Genomic DNA, 21,696 nt, shown 5'->3' with positions numbered 1-21,696 from the left:
GTCCAAATTAAACATGATTTAATGACTCGTAAATGTAAGTACACAATGATGGCCTAAGACACGAAACGAGCGGTTTGTGTGAGAAAACGAACAGTATTATATCGTTTTTACCTCTTGTAACCACAGCCACGTCCAAGTGATCTGAGGGCGCGGGCGCTTCGGTCTGCGCAAGCGCCGGAAGTGATCTCTCGCGCGTGTAATTCAATGTGGTCTGTTGATATATCGAAATCGTCTTCCATTGCGATTTCCTGTATATCTAAATGTGAAAGGTAACACTGCCGAAATCTCTGTGTAAACAATGAGTGACGTACACGCGCGAGAGATCACTTCCGCCGCTTGCGCAGACCGAAGCGCCCGCGCCCTCAGATCACTTGGACGTGGCTGTGTTTACAAGAGGTAAAAACGATATAATACTGTACTTTTTCTTACACAAACCGCTCGTTTCGTGTCTTAGGCCATCAATGTGTACTTACATTTACGAGTCATTAAATTATGTTTAATTTGGACTTCTCTGTGCATGCTCTTTGAGGTGGTGACCATAGACCTGCATTATATGACTGACAGACAAGAATGGTTTGACCTAAAAATTTCAAAATTGAAACTACTGCGGAAACAAAGACACCTACATCTTGGATGCCCTTGAGGTAAGCTAAAACATACCAAAAATGAATTTCAAAGTGAACTATCCCTTTAAAGGGATAGTTAAAGGGATAGTTCACCCAAAAATGAAAATTAGCCCATGATTTACTCACCCTGACGCGTACGGCCGTCTGCCAGAAGCCAGTTATTTTAGTCGATAAAGTTTTAAATACAGATATTTTTCTTACACGAACACATCGCTTCACTTCAGAAGGCCTTTATTAGCCCCCGGAGACGCGTGGAGCACTTTAATCACAAATAGATGCACTTTGATGGACTTCCAAAGACATACAGCCATTCACTCCTATTATAAAGCTTGGAAGAGCCAGGACATTTTTTTTAAAATAAAACTCCAATTGTATTCGTCTGAAAGAAGAATGTCATATACACATGGCTTCAGGGTGAGTAAAGCATGGGCTAATTTTCATTTTTGGGTGAACTATCCCTTTAATGAATATTAATTATCTTGTTTTAATCCTATAAAGCTTACTGCCTATTATAATACATGAATTTCTAAGGCTCATAAGACTAATTAGAAATATTATGTTACAATGTAGAAAGCGATGAACAGAACTTGCAGTAGCACTCACTCAATACTCATGGTGGATATGGAATCCAGGGTTGTGTACCCTGCTGCTATGAAGTTGTTCTTGTATTGACTCATTTTAATGGAATCCAACCAATCACCGATGGATATGAAGAGAGGGTAGTCTGGCAAATCCTCAGGGGATTCAGGGAAGCTGTTTAAACACGCAACACATTCTGTATGTGAAACAACAAAGAGTCTGGCACGCAAAGGAAATTCAAAAAAATCATTTACAGGCTTTTCCACGAGGCAAGAGACAACAGTCAAGTTTAATCAGAGTTTTCTGTAAGTAAATACTAACAATTTCAGTTTAAAATGGTCATTTCAATACAGGCACTTATTTTGATTCTAGTAAGCAATAAAGTAAAATGTAGATTTTATAATGTTGTTGTGATCGTTCTACCTATTGACATCCTCCACCAGTGTGAGCAGGCTGCTGGGATTGCGGATCAGCTTGTCAAGGAAGCTGACCACGTCATTAAACCGAGGTCGTCGACTGCGTTCCTTCTGCCAGCAGAGAAGCATGAGCTGGTGCAGGGCGACGGGGCAGCCCATGGGTGCAGGGAGCCTGTAGCCCTCCTCTATAGACAGAATTACCTGCAGAGATACACAGAACCTTACTGGGATATACATTCTACAAGTTCATTTTATTAATGCAATTTTAGGGAGGCCATCAAAGGTATAAAATACTTCAGCCAATTACTGGATCCCCCAATGGTTGGGTGTATAAAATAATTAGCGAGAACAGTAATGAATAAACTAAAGGCATTACACGGTTCCACATGTTATAATTTAACATAATATGTGTTTTAAATTGAATTAGAATTGGCCACATACCAAGGGAAGACGATTTAAAATTACAATTAAAACAAATAGAATACACATTTCAGAGAAATCTTACAGGAAATGGCATTCTGGGAGATGAAATATATTTTCAGATGTATTTTACTGTAAATATATTTTAATAATATTATATGTGTTAAAGGGTTAGTTCACCCAAAAATGAAAATTATGTCATTAATGACTCACCCTCATGTCGTTCCAAGCCCGTAAGACCTCCGTTCATCTTTGGAACACAGTTTAAGATATTTTAGATTTAGTCCGAGAGCTTTCTGTCCCTCCATTGAAAATGTATGTACGGTACTGTCCTTGTCCAGAAAGGAAATAAAGACACCATCAAAGTAGTCCATGTGACATCAGTGGGTTAGTTAGAATGTTTTGAAGCATCGAAAATACATTTTGGTCCAAAAATAACAAAAACTATGACTTTATTAAACATTGTATTGTCTTCCGGTTCTGTCCGCAGTGACGCTGCTGACGTAAGACGCTGCTGACGTGTTCTCTGGTAACCAGTAACCAGAGAACACGTCAGAAGCGTCTTACGTCACTGCGGACTCGTGAACGTAGAACCAGAAGAGAATACAATGTTTAATAAAGTTGCAGTTTTTGTTATTTTTGGACCAAAATGTATTTTCAATGCTTCAAAACATTCTAACTAACCCACTGATGTCACATGGACTACTTTGATGATGTCTTTATTTCCTTTCTGGACAAGGACAGTATACCGTACATACTTTTTCAATGGAGGGACCGAAAGCTCTCGGACAAAATCTAAAATATCTTAAACTGTGTTCCGAAGATGAACGGAGGTCTTACGGGCTTGGAACGACATGAGGGTGAGTCATTAATGACATAACTTTTCATTTTTGGGTGAACTAAACCTTTAATATATATATATATATATATATATATATATATATATATATATATATATATATGTACACTCACCTAAATGATTATTAGGAACACCATACTAATACTGTGTTTGACCCCCTTTCGCCTTCAGAACTGCCTTAATTCTACGTGGCATTGATTCAACAAGGTGCTGAAAGCATTCTTTAGAAATGTTGGCCCATATTGATAGGATAGCATCTTGCAGTTGATGGAGATTTGTGGGATGCACATCCAGGGCACGAAGCTCCCGTTCCACCACATCCCAAAGATGCTATCCTTTGTCAGCAGCCATATCACCCTGTAGCCCAAGACTGGTTGCCCACTGAAGCTAAGCAGGGCTGAGCCTGGTTAGTACCTGGATGGGAGACCTTCTGAGAAAACCAGGTTGCTGCTGGAAGAGGTGTTAGTGAGGCCAGCAGGGGGTGCTCACCCTGTGGTCTGTGTGGGTCCTAACGCCCCAGTATAGTGACGGGGACACTATACTGTCAAAGAGCACCGTCCTTCGGATGAGACGTTAAACCGAGGTCCTGACTCTCTGTGGTCATTAAAAATCCCAGGATGTCTTTCGAAAGAGTAGGGGTGTAACCCCGGCATCCTGGCCAAATTTGCCCAGTGGCCTCTGTCCATCGTGGCCTCCTAATCATCCCTATATATATATATATATATATATATATATATATATATATATACTGATTGGCTTCATCACTCTGTCTCCTCTCCACCAGTAAGCTGGTGTGTGGTGGGCGTTCTGGCGCACTATGGCTGCTGTCGCATCATCCAAGTGGATGCTGCACATTGGTGGTGGTTGAGGAGATTCCCCCCTTCCATGTGAAGCGCTTTGAGTGCCTAGAAAAGCGCTATATAAATGTAATGAATTAGATGCTCTATTGGGTTGAGATCTGGTGACTGTGGGGGCCATTTTAGTGCAGTGAACTCATTGTCATGTTCAAGAAACCAATTTGAAATGATTCGAGCTTTGTGACATGGTGCATTTTCCTGCTGGAAGTAGCCATCAGAGGATGGGATGGACATGGTCAGAAACAATGCTCAGGTAGGCCGTGGCATTTAAACGATGCCCAATTGGCACTAAGGGGCCTAAAGTGTGCCAAGAAAACATCCCCCACACCATTACACCACCACCACCAGCCTGCACAGTGGTAACAAGGCATGATGGATTCATGTTCTCATTCTGTTTACGCCAAATTCTGACTCTACCATCTGAATGTCTCAACAGAAATCGAGACTCATCAGACCAGGCAACATTTTTCCAGTCTTCAATTGTCCAATTTTGGTGAGCTCTTGCAAATTGTAGCCTCTTTTTCCTATTTGTAGTGGAGATGAGTGGTACCCGGTGGGGTCTTCTGCTGTTGTAGCCCATCCGCCTCAAGGTTGTGCGTGTTGTGGCTTCACAAATGCTTTGCTGCATACCTCGGTTGTAACGAGTGGATATTTCAGTCAAAGTTGCTCTTCTATCAGCTTGAATCAGTCGGCCCATTCTCCTCTGACCTCTAGCATCAACAAGGCATTTTCGCCCACAGGACTGCCGCATACTGGATGTTTTTCCCTTTTCACACCATTCTTTGTAAACCCTAGAAATGGTTGTGCGTGAAAATCCCAGTAACTGAGCAGATTGTGAAATACTCAGACCGGCCCGTCTGGCACCAACAACCATGCCACGCTCAAAATTGCTTAAATCACCTTTCTTTCCCATTCTGACATTCAGTTTGGAGTTCAGGAGATTGTCTTGACCAGGACCACACCCCTAAATGCATTGAAGCAACTGTCATGTGATTGGTTGATTAGATAATTGCATTGATGAGAAATTGAACAGGTGTTCCTAATAATCTTTTAGGTGAGTGTATATATATATATATATATATATAAATATTTGAAAATGGCCAAATAAATACATTGCTAACACAAGACCTTGAAATATATTTACATGTTACATGTAATTTTCTCATTTATATTCATATTGTTCAAAATATATTTTAGAAAATACATTTAGCATTTAACCAAAAATGTATTTTAACACTGAAAATATATTTTCTGGCACAATTTGAAATATAATATAGCATTTGAAGGTTTAAACGATTAAACAACTTTGGCCTAATCTCCCCAAAAAAAAAAAAAAGCGTCCACAACTTAATTTATATTCAGTATATATATATATATATATATATATACTTAATTCATATTCAGTCTAATTATGGTAAAAACAACAACAACAACAACAAACACAACAACAACTGCCTGCCTAGAATTTAGCAACAAGAATAGGCTAAGTTACTCACATCTTGATTGGACATCTCCCAGTAGGGCCGTTCCCCATATGACATCACTTCCCACATGACAATACCGTAGCTCCAAGCATCACTGGCTGAGGAAAACTTTCTGTATGCAATTGCCTCCGGAGCAGTCCAGCGGATAGGGATTTTACCCCCCTGACAAAACAAAATCTTTTCTTTTCATGATAATAGCAAGCAGCCAATAGACCTGTGTGTATAGGCAATCAATGGAGATTCAGATTGCTTGTTATGTAATGATGAGTCATAATTGAGTTTTCTGTGGAATGTGATATACTGTTTAGTGAAGCAAAACACTCAGGCCCCTGCATAAAAAAAGTTTAGAGGTATTCAGACTCATTTAGCTTCTTATTATAAATCTAATTACTTAATCACTCCTCAGAATAAGCCCTTAATCTCATGTTATACTGCTTAGATCAACCCAATCCCATTCAATAACACAAAACAAGCAGAGTAGTGCTAAGCTCCAGAGATTCTGGATCAGCTTTGGCTGTCTAAGAAGCACAGATTGTTATTAACTCTGAACAGCCCTGAATTTAAATGAACCAATATTGAAGTGGGTGTATGTGGCTTACTGTGGTGGTGTAAGCTGCCTCCGGGTCGTCCTCCAGCACCCTGGACAGACCGAAGTCCGACACTTTACACACCAGGTTGTCATCCACAAGAATATTTCGTGCTGCCAGGTCCCGGTGGACATAGCCGATGTCAGACAGGTACATCATACCGGAGGCAATGCCACGCAGCATACCAACCAGCTGGATCACGGTGAAGTGCCCGTCATGCTTCTACAAAAGGCAAGAAGAGGAGCCAAAGGATGGAAAAGAAGAGTTGGAGATGTCTATATTTTATCAGAAATGAACAAAAAACATATTCAACTTTAACCAGACCTGATAGCAACAACAAAAACAGAACATTAGTTTTTGTTTGGGTAGTTAATGCATAACGTGTTCATTGGCCTGTTTTAATCAACATCAAATAAACAAAACAAAAATGATTTTATAAATAGTATAAAAGACCATATAAAATAGGTGCGTTACAGAAGGTGCTATGACTGGTGCCATTTATCCTTGACTAGTTCATTTCAAATGGTTCTGTGGTGTGATAAATTGCCTTCTGAAAATATAATATGGTCATGTAATAACATGTAATAACTGGAGTTATGAACCGATAACGAAGAATCTTATTCACGACTGGTTCTATTTTTTCAAATACTGAAACCAAATGATTTTAATGACGTTCGGTTTATTTAAGGTGCGTTTGCGGTGAAATGTGGATGAAACCATAATGAAATACTTTCACCATTTTCCCTGCATTGCTGTTCAACACTACTGAATCTAAAGCCTGGAACACACAGTGAACAATGTAGCCCGATTCCTGAACAAAATTACTTGTATTAGCAGGTTTGTTTAGTAAATCTAAACCGAACCATTTAGTCTGATACACAAACATATGACTCTTATGAACTGGATATTTTTAGTCCATATTTCTTCTTCAAAATAAATAAAATAACTATTAATATAACAGTTAAGAAACAGGAATCAGAACCAATTATCATACCCACTGTAGTAAAATAATAAGCAAAATGGCATTTGAAATAAATATAGACCAGTGGTTCTCAACCTTTTGGACTCCAAGAGCTCACCCATCCAAAACAATTCAAAGGCCCCATGACTTTTCCAGTCATTTGTTATTCAATGGATAGTTGGCATAGTTAGAAAAATGTATTCAGCAATATTATTGATTTGACTGTACTGGGACTATTATATAAGAACTGAGCTGAGCTGACACTGTTTTCTCCAGAAATGCTTATAGCTGAATTGAACTAATTCCAGAATTGATTAACTTAACACAGTCATTGAACAGAAGTCAATCAACACTGAACTGACCTCAGCGGAATCACTATTTTCTTTTTAGAGCTGCTTTACAGCATAATTGAACTATGTTTCTATCAGTGAATCATTATTTTCCTGTTAATCTTATATTTAATCTGATTTGAAACAATCTCTATTGTATAAAGTGCTATACTTGTGATTTGACTTCACTTGACAAATGCTCATGGAGTTATGAGACTTTAGCTGCGTTCCAAATTCAGAGGCTGCATCCTTCGAAGGAATCGAAAGGCAACGCTTTCAAAGGACGCGAAGGTCAGACCGAGCGCTGTTAAAGGGTTAGTTCACCCAAAAATGAAAATTACGTCATTAATGACTCACCCTCGTGTCGTTCCAAGCCCGTAAGACCTCCGTTCATCTTCGGAACACAGTTTAAGATATTTTAGATTTAGTCCGAGAGCTTTCTGTCCCTCCATTGAAAATGTATGTACGGTACTGTCCTTGTCCAGAAAGGAAATAAAGACATCATCAAAGTAGTCCATGTGACATCAGTGGGTTAGTTAGAATGTTTTGAAGCATCGAAAATACATTTTGTTCCAAAAATAACAAACACTACGACTTTATTTAGCATTGTATTGTCTTCCGGATCTGTTGTCAAGCCGCGTTCACGAGTCCGCAGTGACGCTGCTGACGTGTATCTGGTGCGTCCGTGTATTCGGGTTTAAATAAATATGGCTGGGCAAAAAAATGCAAGTCTTCCTCTGTGTCTAAATCCTTAGACATGTTTGCGAAGATTGTTTTGTTTACAGCGTGCGTCTCCCTCAGACTGTAAACGAAGCTCGGGCGCACGATAACACGTCAACAGTGTCTTACGTCACCAGCGGCACTGAACGCGGCTCGACAACAGAACCGGAAGACAATACAATGCTGAATAAAGTCGTAGTTTTTGTTATTTTTGGACCAAAATGTATTTTCGATGCTTCAAAACATTCTAACTAACCCACTGATGTCACATTATTTCCTTTCTGGACAAGGACAGTATACCGTACATACATTTTCAATGGAGGGACAGAAAACTCTCAGACTAAATCTAAAATATCTTAAACTGTGTTCCGAAGATGAATGGAGGTCTTGGCTTGGAACGACATGAGGGTGAGTCATTAATGACATCATTTTCATTTTTGGGTGAACTAACCCTTTAAACGGGATGATCTCTAGCCTACGGAGGACTGTTCTTGTCTACTAGCAACTCTGAAAGCTTCCGTTGATGAGCGGTATTGACGTTTGTACTGGACTTTTTATATTCAACTGCCTAAAAATAAAACAGGGTTCAAAACCTGTCTAGATATGTCCACATTGTTTATGAGCAATGTCGAGTGTGGTATGCTATATTTCTATTTAATGTACCCTCAGAAAAGAGTCCAATGAGCCATTCTCCATGTATTCCACCACTATCATCACAGGCCGACCTACAAAGAGGAAAACAGGACACCTGTAAGTAATGGACTAAGTTACAGAGAAAAGAAACAGAGGGAAATGGGACAGACATTGCCACATTACTCATGCCTGTTTTTGACTACAAGTCAAACCAAAAAGTTAATATTTGCCTTCATCATCAGTACTTATGTACTGATTTATTATCAGTACTTCATCAAAAGGTTCTATGAAATCAGTGTAATGCTGCTATAAATCAGTGTATTATGCTGCTATAATGGAGTATCTAGTAGCATGGTAGTGAATGGTAGAATAGATGAAAGACATGATATAACACTAGACTCTCTAGACTGAGAAAGTAGTTTTTTTCTGGCTCATTATGGAGGTTGAAGGCAGTTCGATGTGTAGGGTGAAATCATTGATTGTGTGCGTGTCAGACAGATTCTGTGGGTGTAACAAACTTAGCGGGGAAACATGTTTGTTTTTTACAGAGAGAAAACAGCTTTTGGCTGATGATGATCTAAGTTATTCTGTAATCAGTTTCATACAAACAATTTGTATCTTCCATCAGCAATACACATCTTCACAATTTCCATATCTGTTTTATTTATGCATGTATTTATTCATTGTCTGCCATGCTTTTTATTTCAGATACAGCTGTGTTTGCTGGAGTTGCATTAAACTCATTAATGAAGGGTATTAAAAAGTTAAGTTAAAAAGGGGTCTGTAAGATTTTTTTTTAAAAGAAATTAATACTTTTGTTCAGCAATAATTAATTAAATTGATCAGAAGTAACAGTAAATGCATTTAATGTTTTCTAATGATTTCTATTTCAAATAAATGCTGTTGTTTTGAACTTTCTATTTATCAAAGAATACTGAAAAAAATGCATCACAGTTTGCACAAAAATATTAAGTAGCACAACTGTTTTCAACATTGATTATATTAAGAAATATTTCTTGAGCACCAAATCAGCATATTATAATGATTTCTGAAGGATGAACCCGAAGACTGCACTTTTTTTTTATTTCAGTAAACTATACTTAATGTACTGCCTTTATCCAATTGATTTGTCAAATGTATACTGTATGAACTGAATTTTTTTTAAAAGTTATTTTAACTTTTGGGAGTAAGTAAAACTCCTCAAAAAAGCCCATGCAAAATAAACAATTAAAATAAAATAAAGTTTTTTTTACAGATATTTTTCTTTAATATTACAAATAGAACATTATTGTTATTATTATTTTACAATGTAATACTATTACATTATATTCATGTTTTATTTATTTAATATTTTAGCATTTTTGATGGGGTGAGTATAAGAAACTGCTTTCAAAAACATTTGAAAACTCTTACAGACTCCAAACTTTTGAGCAGTAGTGTATAATGTGACATATTAAATAGCCGTTTGCATCTTCAGAATGCAAAAGAAGGCAGAAAGCTCCTTACTTTTCGTGACCACGCCCTCCAGCCTGATGATGTTAGGGTTATCAAACTGTCCCATGATGCTCGCCTCTCGCAGGAAGTCCCGTCTCTGACGTTCAGTATATCCTCCCTTCAAAGTCTTTATAGCCACGGGAATTTCCTTTTTTCCTGGTATACGGAGACGGCCACTACACACCTCCCCAAACTCGCCTGCAGAACACACTAAAGTCCATACTCACTGTCGTAGTATTTAGGGTTACCGCTTGCACTTGTATATACTTAACACTAGGTGGCAGTCAAACTATTTCAAACAAACATGTTCACTTTACAAGGGCCTCGTGTCTCCCTGTGACAATTATTTCCCATTGAATTATTTCCTACTTATCTCACTGAAGATTAGATTCTAATAATTTTGTCTTCTGAGAATAACAAAGTGATTTTTCAGAGAGACATAACTGTGAGATCTTAACTGTGAAAATGATCTGAAATATATTCTTATTAGACACATAAGATAAATCATAGCCTAGATCTAGAGACTAAAGGAGAGAAAGATGAATGAAGAAAATGTAAGCATTTTCTTATTTATTTTTGAAGAACTTTATCTTCCAACTATTTTATTTCTAACTAATGACACAATTTCAGTTTCGATCATGCTGCATAAATAGCTGGAGTGGATTATGGGCTGCTGAGGCACAGGCTGAAGTGTGCAGTAAAAAGAGCTCTGACCTGCTCCGATGACCCTTTCGATTCGGATACGAGATGGATCGATTTCCTTGGCAAACTCATGAACGGCCTGTGAAGGGTCCTCATAAGTGTCTGGGTCAATGTAAGTCTTTAATCCTGGGAATGGCACTATAAAAACATGTCAAAGGTTGAAATCTGGATTTTTTTATTTTTTTGGTGAAAATATGAATAAATAAGAATATACAGTATGTGTGTATGTGAGTGAGTGTGGGTTAATTAAGGTCTCATACCATGACCATTTTGATACTGCGTTCTTTTTTTGTCTTCTGACTTTATCTTAGATTTTATGTACCACTGACACCTGTTCAAGAAAAGAGAAATGTAATTGATTAATGATTTTGTTGACATACTGTCCACATTTAACACATTTAGAGACTTCAGGACAGTCCGTGTTTCTGAAGTCAGTGTTTCTGTCTTTGGTCCTGAATGGACAGCACTCATAATCGGTAACCATAAAAACTTAAGACATGGGTAAATGGCTCCTCAGAACCCTCAAATGTTGAAATTAAAATGATGCTACTCCAGAGAGAACTTCTCAAAAGTGTTCATTTGTAATTTCATTTCTTTTCTCGACAAATGAGGACATTGATTCTGTCCGTCATCAAGAGCTCTTGGTTTATTTGAGAGCTGCTCACAAATCTGCAGGAGCAGCTGAACACGGTGCCATCAGCCCCTGCAGCTGTGCGAGGATGTGGTGGCGCAGGGTCTGGCTGACTGAGGTTTCACACAGCGCGCTGCACATGCTGATATTGCGAATCACAGGACTGTGTGGCATGTTTAAGCTTGCTGTCAGTCTCACAGCAGGCCATTTCATGGCAGCAGACACGGCCGCTGCCGGGAGGCTGCAGCATTCCGACTAATTAGGCAGCGACATGGCTCAGCCAATCAGAAAATAGAAAGGTGCTCCGTGGCCAACAGGCCTATTAGGAGATGGATGGATAAGCAAGGAGCTAAATTAAGGGTAAATTAGTGAATGAAAGAAAAGACGTATCCATGACATCCACAGAAAGACAGACAGACAGACAGACAGACAGACAGACAGACAGACAGACAGACAGACAGACAGACAGACAGACAGACAGACAGATAGATAGATAGATAGATAGATAGATAGATAGATAGATAGATAGATAGATAGATAGATAGATAGATAGATAGATAGATAGATAGATAGATAGATAGATAGATAGATAGATAGATAGATAGATAGATAGATAGATAGATAGATAGATAGATAGATAGATACACAACATCTGTTCATCAATCCTGGAGCGTATTTATCTGCCCTCTCATTATTTGCTCCCTAGATAGATAGATAGATAGATAGATAGATAGATAGATAGATAGATAGATAGATAGATAGATAGATAGATAGATAGATAGATAGATAGATAGATAGATAGATAGATAGATAGATAGATAGATAGATAGATAGATAGATAGATAGATAGATAGATAGATAGATAGAAAGAAACACAACATCTGTTCATCAATCCTGGAGCGTATTTATCTGCCCTCTCATTATTTGCTCCCTAGATAGATAGATAGATAGATAGATAGATAGATAGATAGATAGATAGATAGATAGATAGATAGATAGATAGATAGATAGATAGATAGATAGATAGATAGATAGAAACACAACATCTGTTCATCAATCCTGGAGCGTATTTATCTGCCCTCTCATTATTTGCTCCCTAGATAGATAGATAGATAGATAGATAGATAGATAGATAGATAGATAGAAACACAACATCTGTTCATCAATCCTGGAGCGTATTTATCTGCCCTCTCATTATTTGCTCCCTAGATAGATAGATAGATAGATAGATAGATAGATAGATAGATAGATAGATAGATAGATAGATAGATAGATAGATAGATAGATAGATGATAGATAGATAGAAACACAACATCTGTTCATCAATCCTGGAGCATATTTATCTGCCCTCTCATTATTTGCTGCCTAGATAGATAGATAGATAGATAGATAGATAAACAGATAGATAGATAGATAGATAGATAGATAGATAGATAGATAGATAGATAGATAGATAGATAGATAGATAGATAGATAGATAGATAGATAGATAGATAGATAGAAACACAACATCTGTTCATCAATCCTGGAGCATATTTATCTGCCCTCTCATTATTTGCTCCCTAATTACCTGCCAGTGATGAGAAGGAAGAGGGTGAGAATGACGAGGAGAGAGAAACCCCCCACTGTGGCTGTAACAATCACCAACACCTGGCCCTGATCAGCTGCCTCCTCAGAGTCTGACATAGTGAAAGATAGTGAGTGAGTGTGTGTGTGCGTTTGTGTGCATGTGAGAGAGAAAGAGAGAAGAAAAAACAAAGAAGCACAAAACAATAAAGTCACTTTTTCACACAAGTTCATGTGATCGGTTTGATCAGTGGGGTTGTGGAACAGTTGCAGACTGGCATTCATGTGATGTCCGCAAGCTCATTCTATCAGACTCAGAAATAGCCTTAATGTCAGGAGAGAGGTTGGTTGGTGTTTACATACATTCTGTGCACTAAAATAAGCCAAACAGCAGTTGAAAAAATATTCAAGAACTGAAATCATAGGGTATTCATGGTAAACAGAAAATGTTCCCATCAAACATTTTTTTTTTTAAACTCTGCTCACGCAGCTGACATGGTATGACCACAATCTTAGAAAATTGGACATAACTGCAGCGTTTTAGGCTAGCAGGTATTGAAATGAGGCATTTTTAGAGAAACGCTTACTTTCGTCTCCTGTGGCGAACTCAAACTTGGGGCTGTAACTGCTGAAGCCAGCGAGGGTACGAGCGCGCACATGGAACGCGTAAACCGTTGAGGGCTTTAGTCCTGTCACTATTGCGCTTGGAGATTTTGTGCGTGTAGAGGAGTAACTTAACTGTTCCTGTTCCTAAACATAAAGAGAGTAAGACATTTTATTTTATTTTATTTAGCATAATGTTCATTATGTAACGTTTATTATGTAAAGATGTTTTCAGTCTTGGTGAGTTACCTTTTCATAATATTTGATCTCGTAGTCCAGGATGGCAGCATGTGGCAGTTCAGTTTCCTGCCAGGAGAGGGCGATACTAGTTTGAGATGCCCAGTCCTTTCTCACCACACCTACCAGAGATGGACCTGAGAGGTAAAAACAACCATAAAACAACTAGTTAGTGAGGGTGATTTACTAACGAAAGCAATGGGGCTTTCCATACGAATGTGCTGAAAATGGGTTTGTTACTCCAAGCTTTACACAGGTCACTTACTCCCATCTGGTGCTCAAAAAGATAAACAGCACCGACAAAGCCATTGTCTCATAATGTCATGTGCTATAATGGGTCCTTTTACGATATGCTTTAAAATAATACACCTGGGTGTCTCTAATTCAATTGTATATTAATCAATGCTGTAAATTTATTGAAAAATTGAAACAGTAAATGCACATAATGTAAACCCCACTTAAATGTCTTTAAAGGTGACATACAGTATACAGTAATAGCTTATCAAATGTGCCCCTTTTCGGGTGTGAGCAAAAACGCGCGTTTTTGTGTGTGTCCCGGGTGTAAACGTGCAGATTAAGGGGCGGTAATATCATAATTAGATCCTCTTCCTACTTCAGAAGGGGAGTGGAATCTGATTGGCTTATTTTTTTTGACATGCTTGCAGATTTGAAGGAGTTATGGTGTGTTCACACCGAACGCGAATAGAGCGTCAAATACGCGTCTATCGCGTCTAGTTAGACGCTTGAACATTCGCTCGAGTTCAAATATTTCAACTTGCGCGGAAGACATTCGCGGCAAACGCGTCGCCCAATTCGCGTCATTCGCAACGCCTGGCGCGAATGATGCGTCTATTCGCGTCTTTGCATTGACTTTGTATGTAATCTACTCGCGGAAATAATTAAATTCGCGTTCGGTGTGAACACACCATTACACCGCACTCACGATCTTCAAGGTGCCAGACACACAAGACTAAGGATCTCAATAAATAAACTGTCCGCACACTCAAATCCTTAAAGCAAATTTAATAGACCAAGCTTTCGGTCAAAAGACCATCCTCAGGGCATGACATGCTTGCAGAGAAAGGCTTACCTAAACAAAGTTACTGGTTTGTCATTTTTTTTATGCACAGGGGACCTGATTATAGCACTTAAACACGGAAAAAGTCAGTTTTTCATGATATGTCCCCTTTAATCAAGAATTTAAATGTTTATTTACAGTAGGAACAATCTCAACATCTATTAATAAGAAAGCAAAACTTGTAGAATTTGGGGCGACTCCGCTGTGTTACGACCCATACCAGTCTAAAATAGTCTGAATATAAACACTTATTATAGGTGTACCGTAGTGATTCAGGATAAGACAAAAACATGGTTTGGAAAATAAATTCTTGATGTACTCGCTTATTATACATTTTTTTGTAAATGTTGTACACAAAAAAGTTACGGACTGCAGCTTTAACTTCTTGTGCTTAAATTGGATATAAGGAGCCAAATGGGTAATGTGGTTTTCAGCCAAAAAGCTTTGGTCATCATAGCAGCACATGTGATTGCAAAACAAATCAAGCTCTGATACTTTGTTTCAATTTAAGAGAAATGTGTTTTTTTTTTTTTCTTTTAACACAAGCTTTTGAAACTTTGAACATAATTGTAATTAGCCAGCTCTGCTTATTTAATGTGAAGATAATGCACTCAGCCATGGCTCAGTCAGGTGGAAGAACCCAAGAAAAAAACACAAGGAAAATCCATTAAGGCTCTGTGTCTAAAGCCATTTGCAATTAGCACAATTAGTGAAGTCTATAAGCCTCTGCACTTAAGATGATAGTATGTGCACATTCATATTTAAAGAAGCAGCACATTCAAGTTTGCTGTTTCTTTCTAATACTGTACGCTTTAACAGAAACCATTTAGCTTTTTTTTCTTCCCCTTTCACCCCAGCGACTGAAATGACGCCCACAGGTAGGTGGAGCCGATCTCTAATTGAATCCTGGAGCAGATTAAAGTAGTGGGTGAATGGCATTAGCTAGCTTGATTGAATTTCTCCCAGGTAAATATTCACTCTGGAAGCCCACAGAGACTGCCAGCACGGTAATCACTACCTCTGTCAAAGTAATCAATCTCTCACTGTTAAAACAACTGGGAAAATATAAGGGGTGGACAGGGAACGGGAGGGTTTTAGGTATAGCAAAGTTGCAGAGAGAGAGAGAGAGAGAGAGAGAGAGGGGGGATTTAGGCAGCCGGTAAACAGCAGAGAGCGGCGTTCAGTGATGTGCAGTATTGGGCGGAACTGCCTGAGATCCTCTGGGATATCAGCAAAGTGATTAGAAAAGAAAATAAGAGAATAAGACATTGGTTTTGCTAAGGTTACCACCTGTGACACAATCTATCTGTCTGTTTGTCTCTCTCGGTAACCACAAGGGCTTTATCTAAATGTGCAATGCTGTCTATCTTCTATCTACTATGTCTCTACAAGAGATATATTGGAACGGTGTTTGATGAAAACCCAATGTTGTTTGTCTGATTTGACTGCGGCGGGAGAAGCTACGTGCTGGATCTCTCTCATGAGAGACAGCTCATCTTTTATTGAGAAGGGATGGACAGTGCAGCCTGTGACATCGGACTACTTTAGACCTGCGTGAGGAGGAAACACGTAGGTTTGCACAGAAATATTGAAGTCAGAGCGACTGTGGAGAACAGGCATCACCTTAATAAATGATGAAGCTTCATCATGTCTCTATTTACAGAGGTAGAGATTGATTTCAGAATGGAATATTATGCAGGAACAGAGAGGGCAAAAAAAGTATATTTCTGATTCTTTGACTGTCTGAACTTAGCTGGAGTTGTCAGCCAGTAAAAGGGCAGGAGGATGAACTTGGCTGCAAAAACAAAATGACATTATGACTCAAAACAGACCCAGTGAAGGACAGCTGAGGGTTAGATCACAATTTATTTATCTATTTACCGTGTTTACTGTATAGAATTTTCCATCAACATCATCTCAGAAAATCTGAAAAAGTCTGTGTGAGCCTAGCGTTAGTAACTTTGCATTTGTTTGTGGACATGCACTGAAGGATTTCTTTCCATAAGCTATTTTTGGTTTTAGTTGTGTAAGGTGTTTTATGTGTATTATTTATTCATCTTTATCTATCTTAATCATTAATGACACGTTGGACAAGTCAGAAACCATTCTGAAACAGGTACACTACCGTTAAAAAATTTGGGGTCAGTAATTTATTTATGTTTTGATACTTTTATTCAGCATAGATGCAATTAATTGATCAAAAGTGACAGTAAGACATTTATAATGTTACAAAAATGTTGATTCATCAAAGAATTCTGAAAAGAGTTTCCACAAAAATATTACGTTTTTTAAACATAATAATAATAAATATTTCTTGAGCACCAAATCAGCATATTGGATCATGTGGCACTGAAGACTGGAGTAATGGCTGCTGAAAATTCAGCTTTGTCATGACAGGAATACAGTAAATGACAGTAAAATAATTAGAAAACAGTTTTTTTAAATGTACTTGTAAATTATTGTATGTTTGATCAAATAAATGCAGCCATGCTGAGCATAAGATACTGTTTTAACATTAACAGAGGTGTAAAGCGTGCCTGAAAACCATACTTAAGTAAAAGTAGAAATGACTCCATTACAAGTTACAAGTCACCAATGCCAATACTAAAGTATTTTACTGGTACTGAATTCAGGCTCAAAGATGTACTAGTCCTCAACACCTAAGAGACATGCCAGTGAAGAGATTGGGGAGAAAAATGACATTGTTTCTGAAATCGAAATAAAACTGAACAACCTAATATTGCAATAAATCAAGGTCGACACAACAGCCTCTTAAACGTCTACAAACAGTCTCAGTTAAGCTCATGAGCTCAAAAAGGGCATAAGTAAACCAATATCTTCTAAAAAGGTCTCTTCGGTATAAGGGATAAATAAAACAATGTAAAGTAAAATTAAACAGTCAAAGCCGACTTGCATTGGATATTCTGGTTTCGGCCTCATCACTGGCTGAACCCATGTCCTTATCTCATATATGCGATTCAGTAACTACCTGCTAATGCACTCACATTCACATAAAGTAGCCTTGTTGACAAGTTTGGCTGAGAAAGGGCAAAACGCACAAGATACAATGCACCTTCAATGCTCTGTAGATGGTGATACCACCTGTTTTGTAGCTGAAATGAACTGCTGAAGAATAAGTTAGGTCCCATGCAAAATGTAATGGCAAAATGTAATGAGTAATTACAAATTAAAAAATGTAACATACTGTTTACTAAAAATGCAGTCAAGTAAAAATGGCTAATATCTTTGATACTCAGTCAAAGCAAAAAGTATTAAAAAAGACTAAAAGATTAGCCTGGTTAAAACCAGACCATTCTCAGTTGTAACTGAGTTATGGTCTGGCAAAGCGTCATAGACAAATCATTTCCAGAGGGGCGTCACCAACGGACGTCGCGGATAGACCTAAAACCAATCAGAGCGATGAAGGAGATGACGTATGCAGAGCGGCGGAGAATCTCAGAGTGTTGTTCTTTGCTTGGTTTTTAACAAAAAGGAAACGCTCAAATCGCTTAAAACAGACGCGATAGCTGATTCGAATGAGTGATGTTCGACGGCGGCATCCATCTTTGTAATGTAGGCTACAAAATCTGCTTCAAAATCCCAGCGCTGTCGTCATCGTGTAAAGCCCGCCCCAACGTTTCTGATTGGTGCCTCGATTTTGACGGATTGGAAATGGGCTTGAATGAGCTCTTTGCCAGACTAACTTTCAGAGCAAATCTAAATTTGCCGGAAGTTGTCTGGGTTTTCCCAGGCTACAAAAAGATACTTTTAGCAACCCCAAACGGAAGTGTAATATTGATATGGACATAAAAGTCTATTTTTAACTATTGATTGGTTTCGCATGTCATCCAAAAAGACAAATACGTTTTGGGCATTATTTTGCGGTACATTATCTTGTTTTTCAACATTATCACTTTTTTGGGGGATTTGGGTTATTTGACACTTTTTATTGATTAAAAGAAAATGAAACTTCATGTTCAATGTGTCAGAAAATTTCATGCTTACTGCTAGGCCATGATTCTGAAGAATTCAAAAAGTTTTGATGATGTTTCTGTCAACAACTTAAGCATTTTTGTTAACTGAATTGGTCTTTTGCCTGTGTGGTATGTTGAATTGTCATAACAAGCCTTATTTGTTAATTAGCCTGAAGCACCAAGGATCACGCAAGAAGAAAGTGAAAGGAGAAACAGCAACACTTTATTTTACAATATCCTTGTTACACAATCATGTTACTGTGGTAATTACATGCAGCTAACCCTAAACCAACCCCTATTCCTAACCCTATAAGTACACGTAGTTATTTATTATTACTCAGTACTTAAATGTATAATTGCACTGTAACACGGACACCTTAAAATAAAGAATAACCAGATAAACTGCTAACACAAACACATCCAAACATATACGTTCAAAAAAGAGGCAAAAACTGAGGTGCTAATGTACAGTCATTATGCACAGCTGACCAGCAGTTTGATTTTAATTAGCTTTCCTGTTCTGCTAAGGGATCTTCCATTGACTCTTACACAAATCATTTCAGACTATTTATGGATGCTGCACAATGCCTAAATGATAACTTTCCCTCGTAATCAGAAATCATACCACACCAGTGAAGCAATCACTAAAGCCAGATTAAGGATAATTGGATGTTGCTTGTTTTCGCAGGATACATTTTTACCTTGCATTCTCTCCGAGAGTTTACCAAAATTACAGTAAAAGGAAATGTGGCACAATTTAATAAAAGAGGCACATTAAAATGCACATGCACACGCTTGGGGCCACACATAGTGAACACTCAACCTAAATTCTTGTTTTATCGAAGATGAAACTGTCCTTACACCTACATGTCTTGTTGATTTCAAAAGATTTCTTGCATACATGAGAGGAAGCGATGGTAAAAGAGAGCCCTGTTAATGCACATAGCCTACTTATTCTATTTCCCATTGCTATTATTCTATTCCCCCCCCCCCCCCTCCCTTCCTAGAATTATATACAAGATTAAACAGAAATGCTTCCCTATAGCTCCTATAATCTTCTCCTCTAAGTGTATCTCATATAGTCAAGTTACAATAAGTGAACACACTCTTCTGAGAGTGCGAACCTGAGCTCACTACAGCTAAGCAGAAATGTGTAGGTGGAGTTGTGGCATAGTGGTTAACGCACAGGCTCCAGACATACTGAACTGGTGTGCATGTGAAATATGTAGGTTTGTATGTATATTTATATATATATATATATATATATATATATATATATATATATATATATATATATAAATAATAGAATACAAAACAGTTGATGGGCCCCATTGACTACTATGGAAGTCAATGGGGTCCATCAACGGTTTGGTTGCCGACATTCTTAAAAAGATCTTCTTTTATGTTCAGCAGAAGTAAGAAATTCATATCGGTTTGGAACAACTCGAGGGTGAGTCAATGATGACAGAATGTTAATTTTTGTGTGAACTATCCCACTAATAAAACAAGAACAAGTATATGAAGTTCATTTTCTAAGTGAGTCAGGTGTCAAGTAATGCATTAACAATCAGGGTTAATCAAGTTTTATAGTGTAAGACTGAATTTCAACATGTGGAATGTTTGCTTTCTGTTTACAGCAGCTGAGGTTTTATCTCTCCGACTGTGAATGAGTTTACCAGGTGCTCTGAGATCGGGAAGATCCAACACAGAGTTTGACAAGGCCATGTTTGATTTGTTCCCAGCAATGAAAACAACTCCAATTCAGATTCAGAGATGAATAATGAGAGACGATCAAGTATTTGTCTAAACACACTCAAAAATCATCCACCCCCAGATACACACGCGGGTCTCTCAGAGGCTCACAAACAGCGGCAATTAACTCGAGAATGAAGCAGCTGCAGTAAATATGCAGTCGATATGGCAGAACTCAGGATGAGTGCAGACCATGTGATTGCAAAGGCATGTGAGATGTGCACAAGCTTATTCTTTCTGTAATGACTGCGTGCATGGATGTATGTGTCGTGACATGTTTATGGAGTGTGTACAGGGAATATAAAAGTCTCTGTGCGTGTGTGTGTTTGCATGATTTGAGAGTCAGAATACCTGTTTATAGGCCAGTCGATATTTGTTTCAAATAAACTGACTTTTTGGTAAAAGCAGTGAGGCATTACTACATCGAACACAAGCAGTTTGAGCTGAACGGAGTCGGGTCATCAAAATATATATCAATATTAATTCTCTTTTTGAACTCTTTTTTGTAGTTCAGGGGTAATTAACAAGCTACAGTGAATTAGTGTCCCACCTCTGTCTCTTCAAGCTCACTGCCGGTGATACGTTTCAGAACAAATGTGAAATTGATATGTTTCCGATACTAGTATAAATAGTACAACGGACCGTGTGGCAGTTGTGTGAAATACAATGCGATTGAAAACTGTAAAAGCCAATCAAAACATCAGAGCTCAGTTCAGCTCCTAAGCCAGCTGTGCCAAGCAAAAATAAGATGAAAAGAGCAAGAGAGAGGCTGGAAGTGAGTGAGAAAGTAATAATAAAAAAAAACCCAGTAGATTGTCTCTAGGAATAATTGCGGTAACAGATTTGTCTTGGAGTGCGAAAAAATAGATGATATTCTGTTCCCCTCCCCTGTCCAACCAGATCTTAATTACGGCACCTATATGGGCCATTATGTGCCAACACCTGGCCTCATGGGGAAAATTTGTACATTGCATAATTTTTCACTTCTAGCTGTTCCCACTGCCAGGAAAAATAAATAGCTAAATATATAAATAAAATCAAAGAGCCACAGAGAGAAAGTGAGAGAGTGAGGGAAGGAGGTGGTAAAAAATAACATAAATAGGCTCTCTAATCCCTCTTTTCTCTCTGCTCTGGGTAAAGACAGAACAGAACAACAAAGATTAGAAGAAAACTGCGGAAGTGTAAATA

General features: G+C 38.2%; 1 protein-coding gene across 2 annotated transcripts in view; it reads right to left on the bottom strand.

Annotated features, from left to right (window-relative positions):
* Nucleotides 1-21,696, bottom strand: part of epha6 (eph receptor A6) — a 163,951-nt gene that overhangs the window by 1,856 nt on the left and 140,399 nt on the right. Inside the window, exons 6-16 of one of the 2 annotated variants that reach the window (XM_056254434.1) lie at nt 13,717-13,841; nt 13,452-13,614; nt 12,869-12,977; nt 10,928-10,998; nt 10,680-10,805; nt 9,978-10,163; nt 8,502-8,563; nt 5,841-6,050; nt 5,254-5,418; nt 1,629-1,822; nt 1,230-1,379 (exon numbers count right to left, since the gene is read on the bottom strand). In XM_056254434.1, the coding sequence (XP_056110409.1) occupies nt 1,230-1,379; nt 1,629-1,822; nt 5,254-5,418; nt 5,841-6,050; nt 8,502-8,563; nt 9,978-10,163; nt 10,680-10,805; nt 10,928-10,998; nt 12,869-12,977; nt 13,452-13,614; nt 13,717-13,841 (1,561 nt within the window). The remainder of the gene's footprint in view (nt 1-1,229; nt 1,380-1,628; nt 1,823-5,253; nt 5,419-5,840; nt 6,051-8,501; nt 8,564-9,977; nt 10,164-10,679; nt 10,806-10,927; nt 10,999-12,868; nt 12,978-13,451; nt 13,615-13,716; nt 13,842-21,696) is intronic. The other variant, XM_056254435.1, reaches the window with a different exon arrangement.

This window comes from Rhinichthys klamathensis, unplaced genomic scaffold (assembly GCF_029890125.1).
Source record: "Rhinichthys klamathensis goyatoka isolate OS25496 unplaced genomic scaffold, OSU_Roscu_1.1 h1tg000111l_1, whole genome shotgun sequence".
Lineage (NCBI taxonomy): Eukaryota > Metazoa > Chordata > Actinopteri > Cypriniformes > Leuciscidae > Rhinichthys > Rhinichthys klamathensis.
Note: the sequence above shows the minus strand (reverse complement) of the source record. Positions and strands in the feature narration are given on the sequence as shown.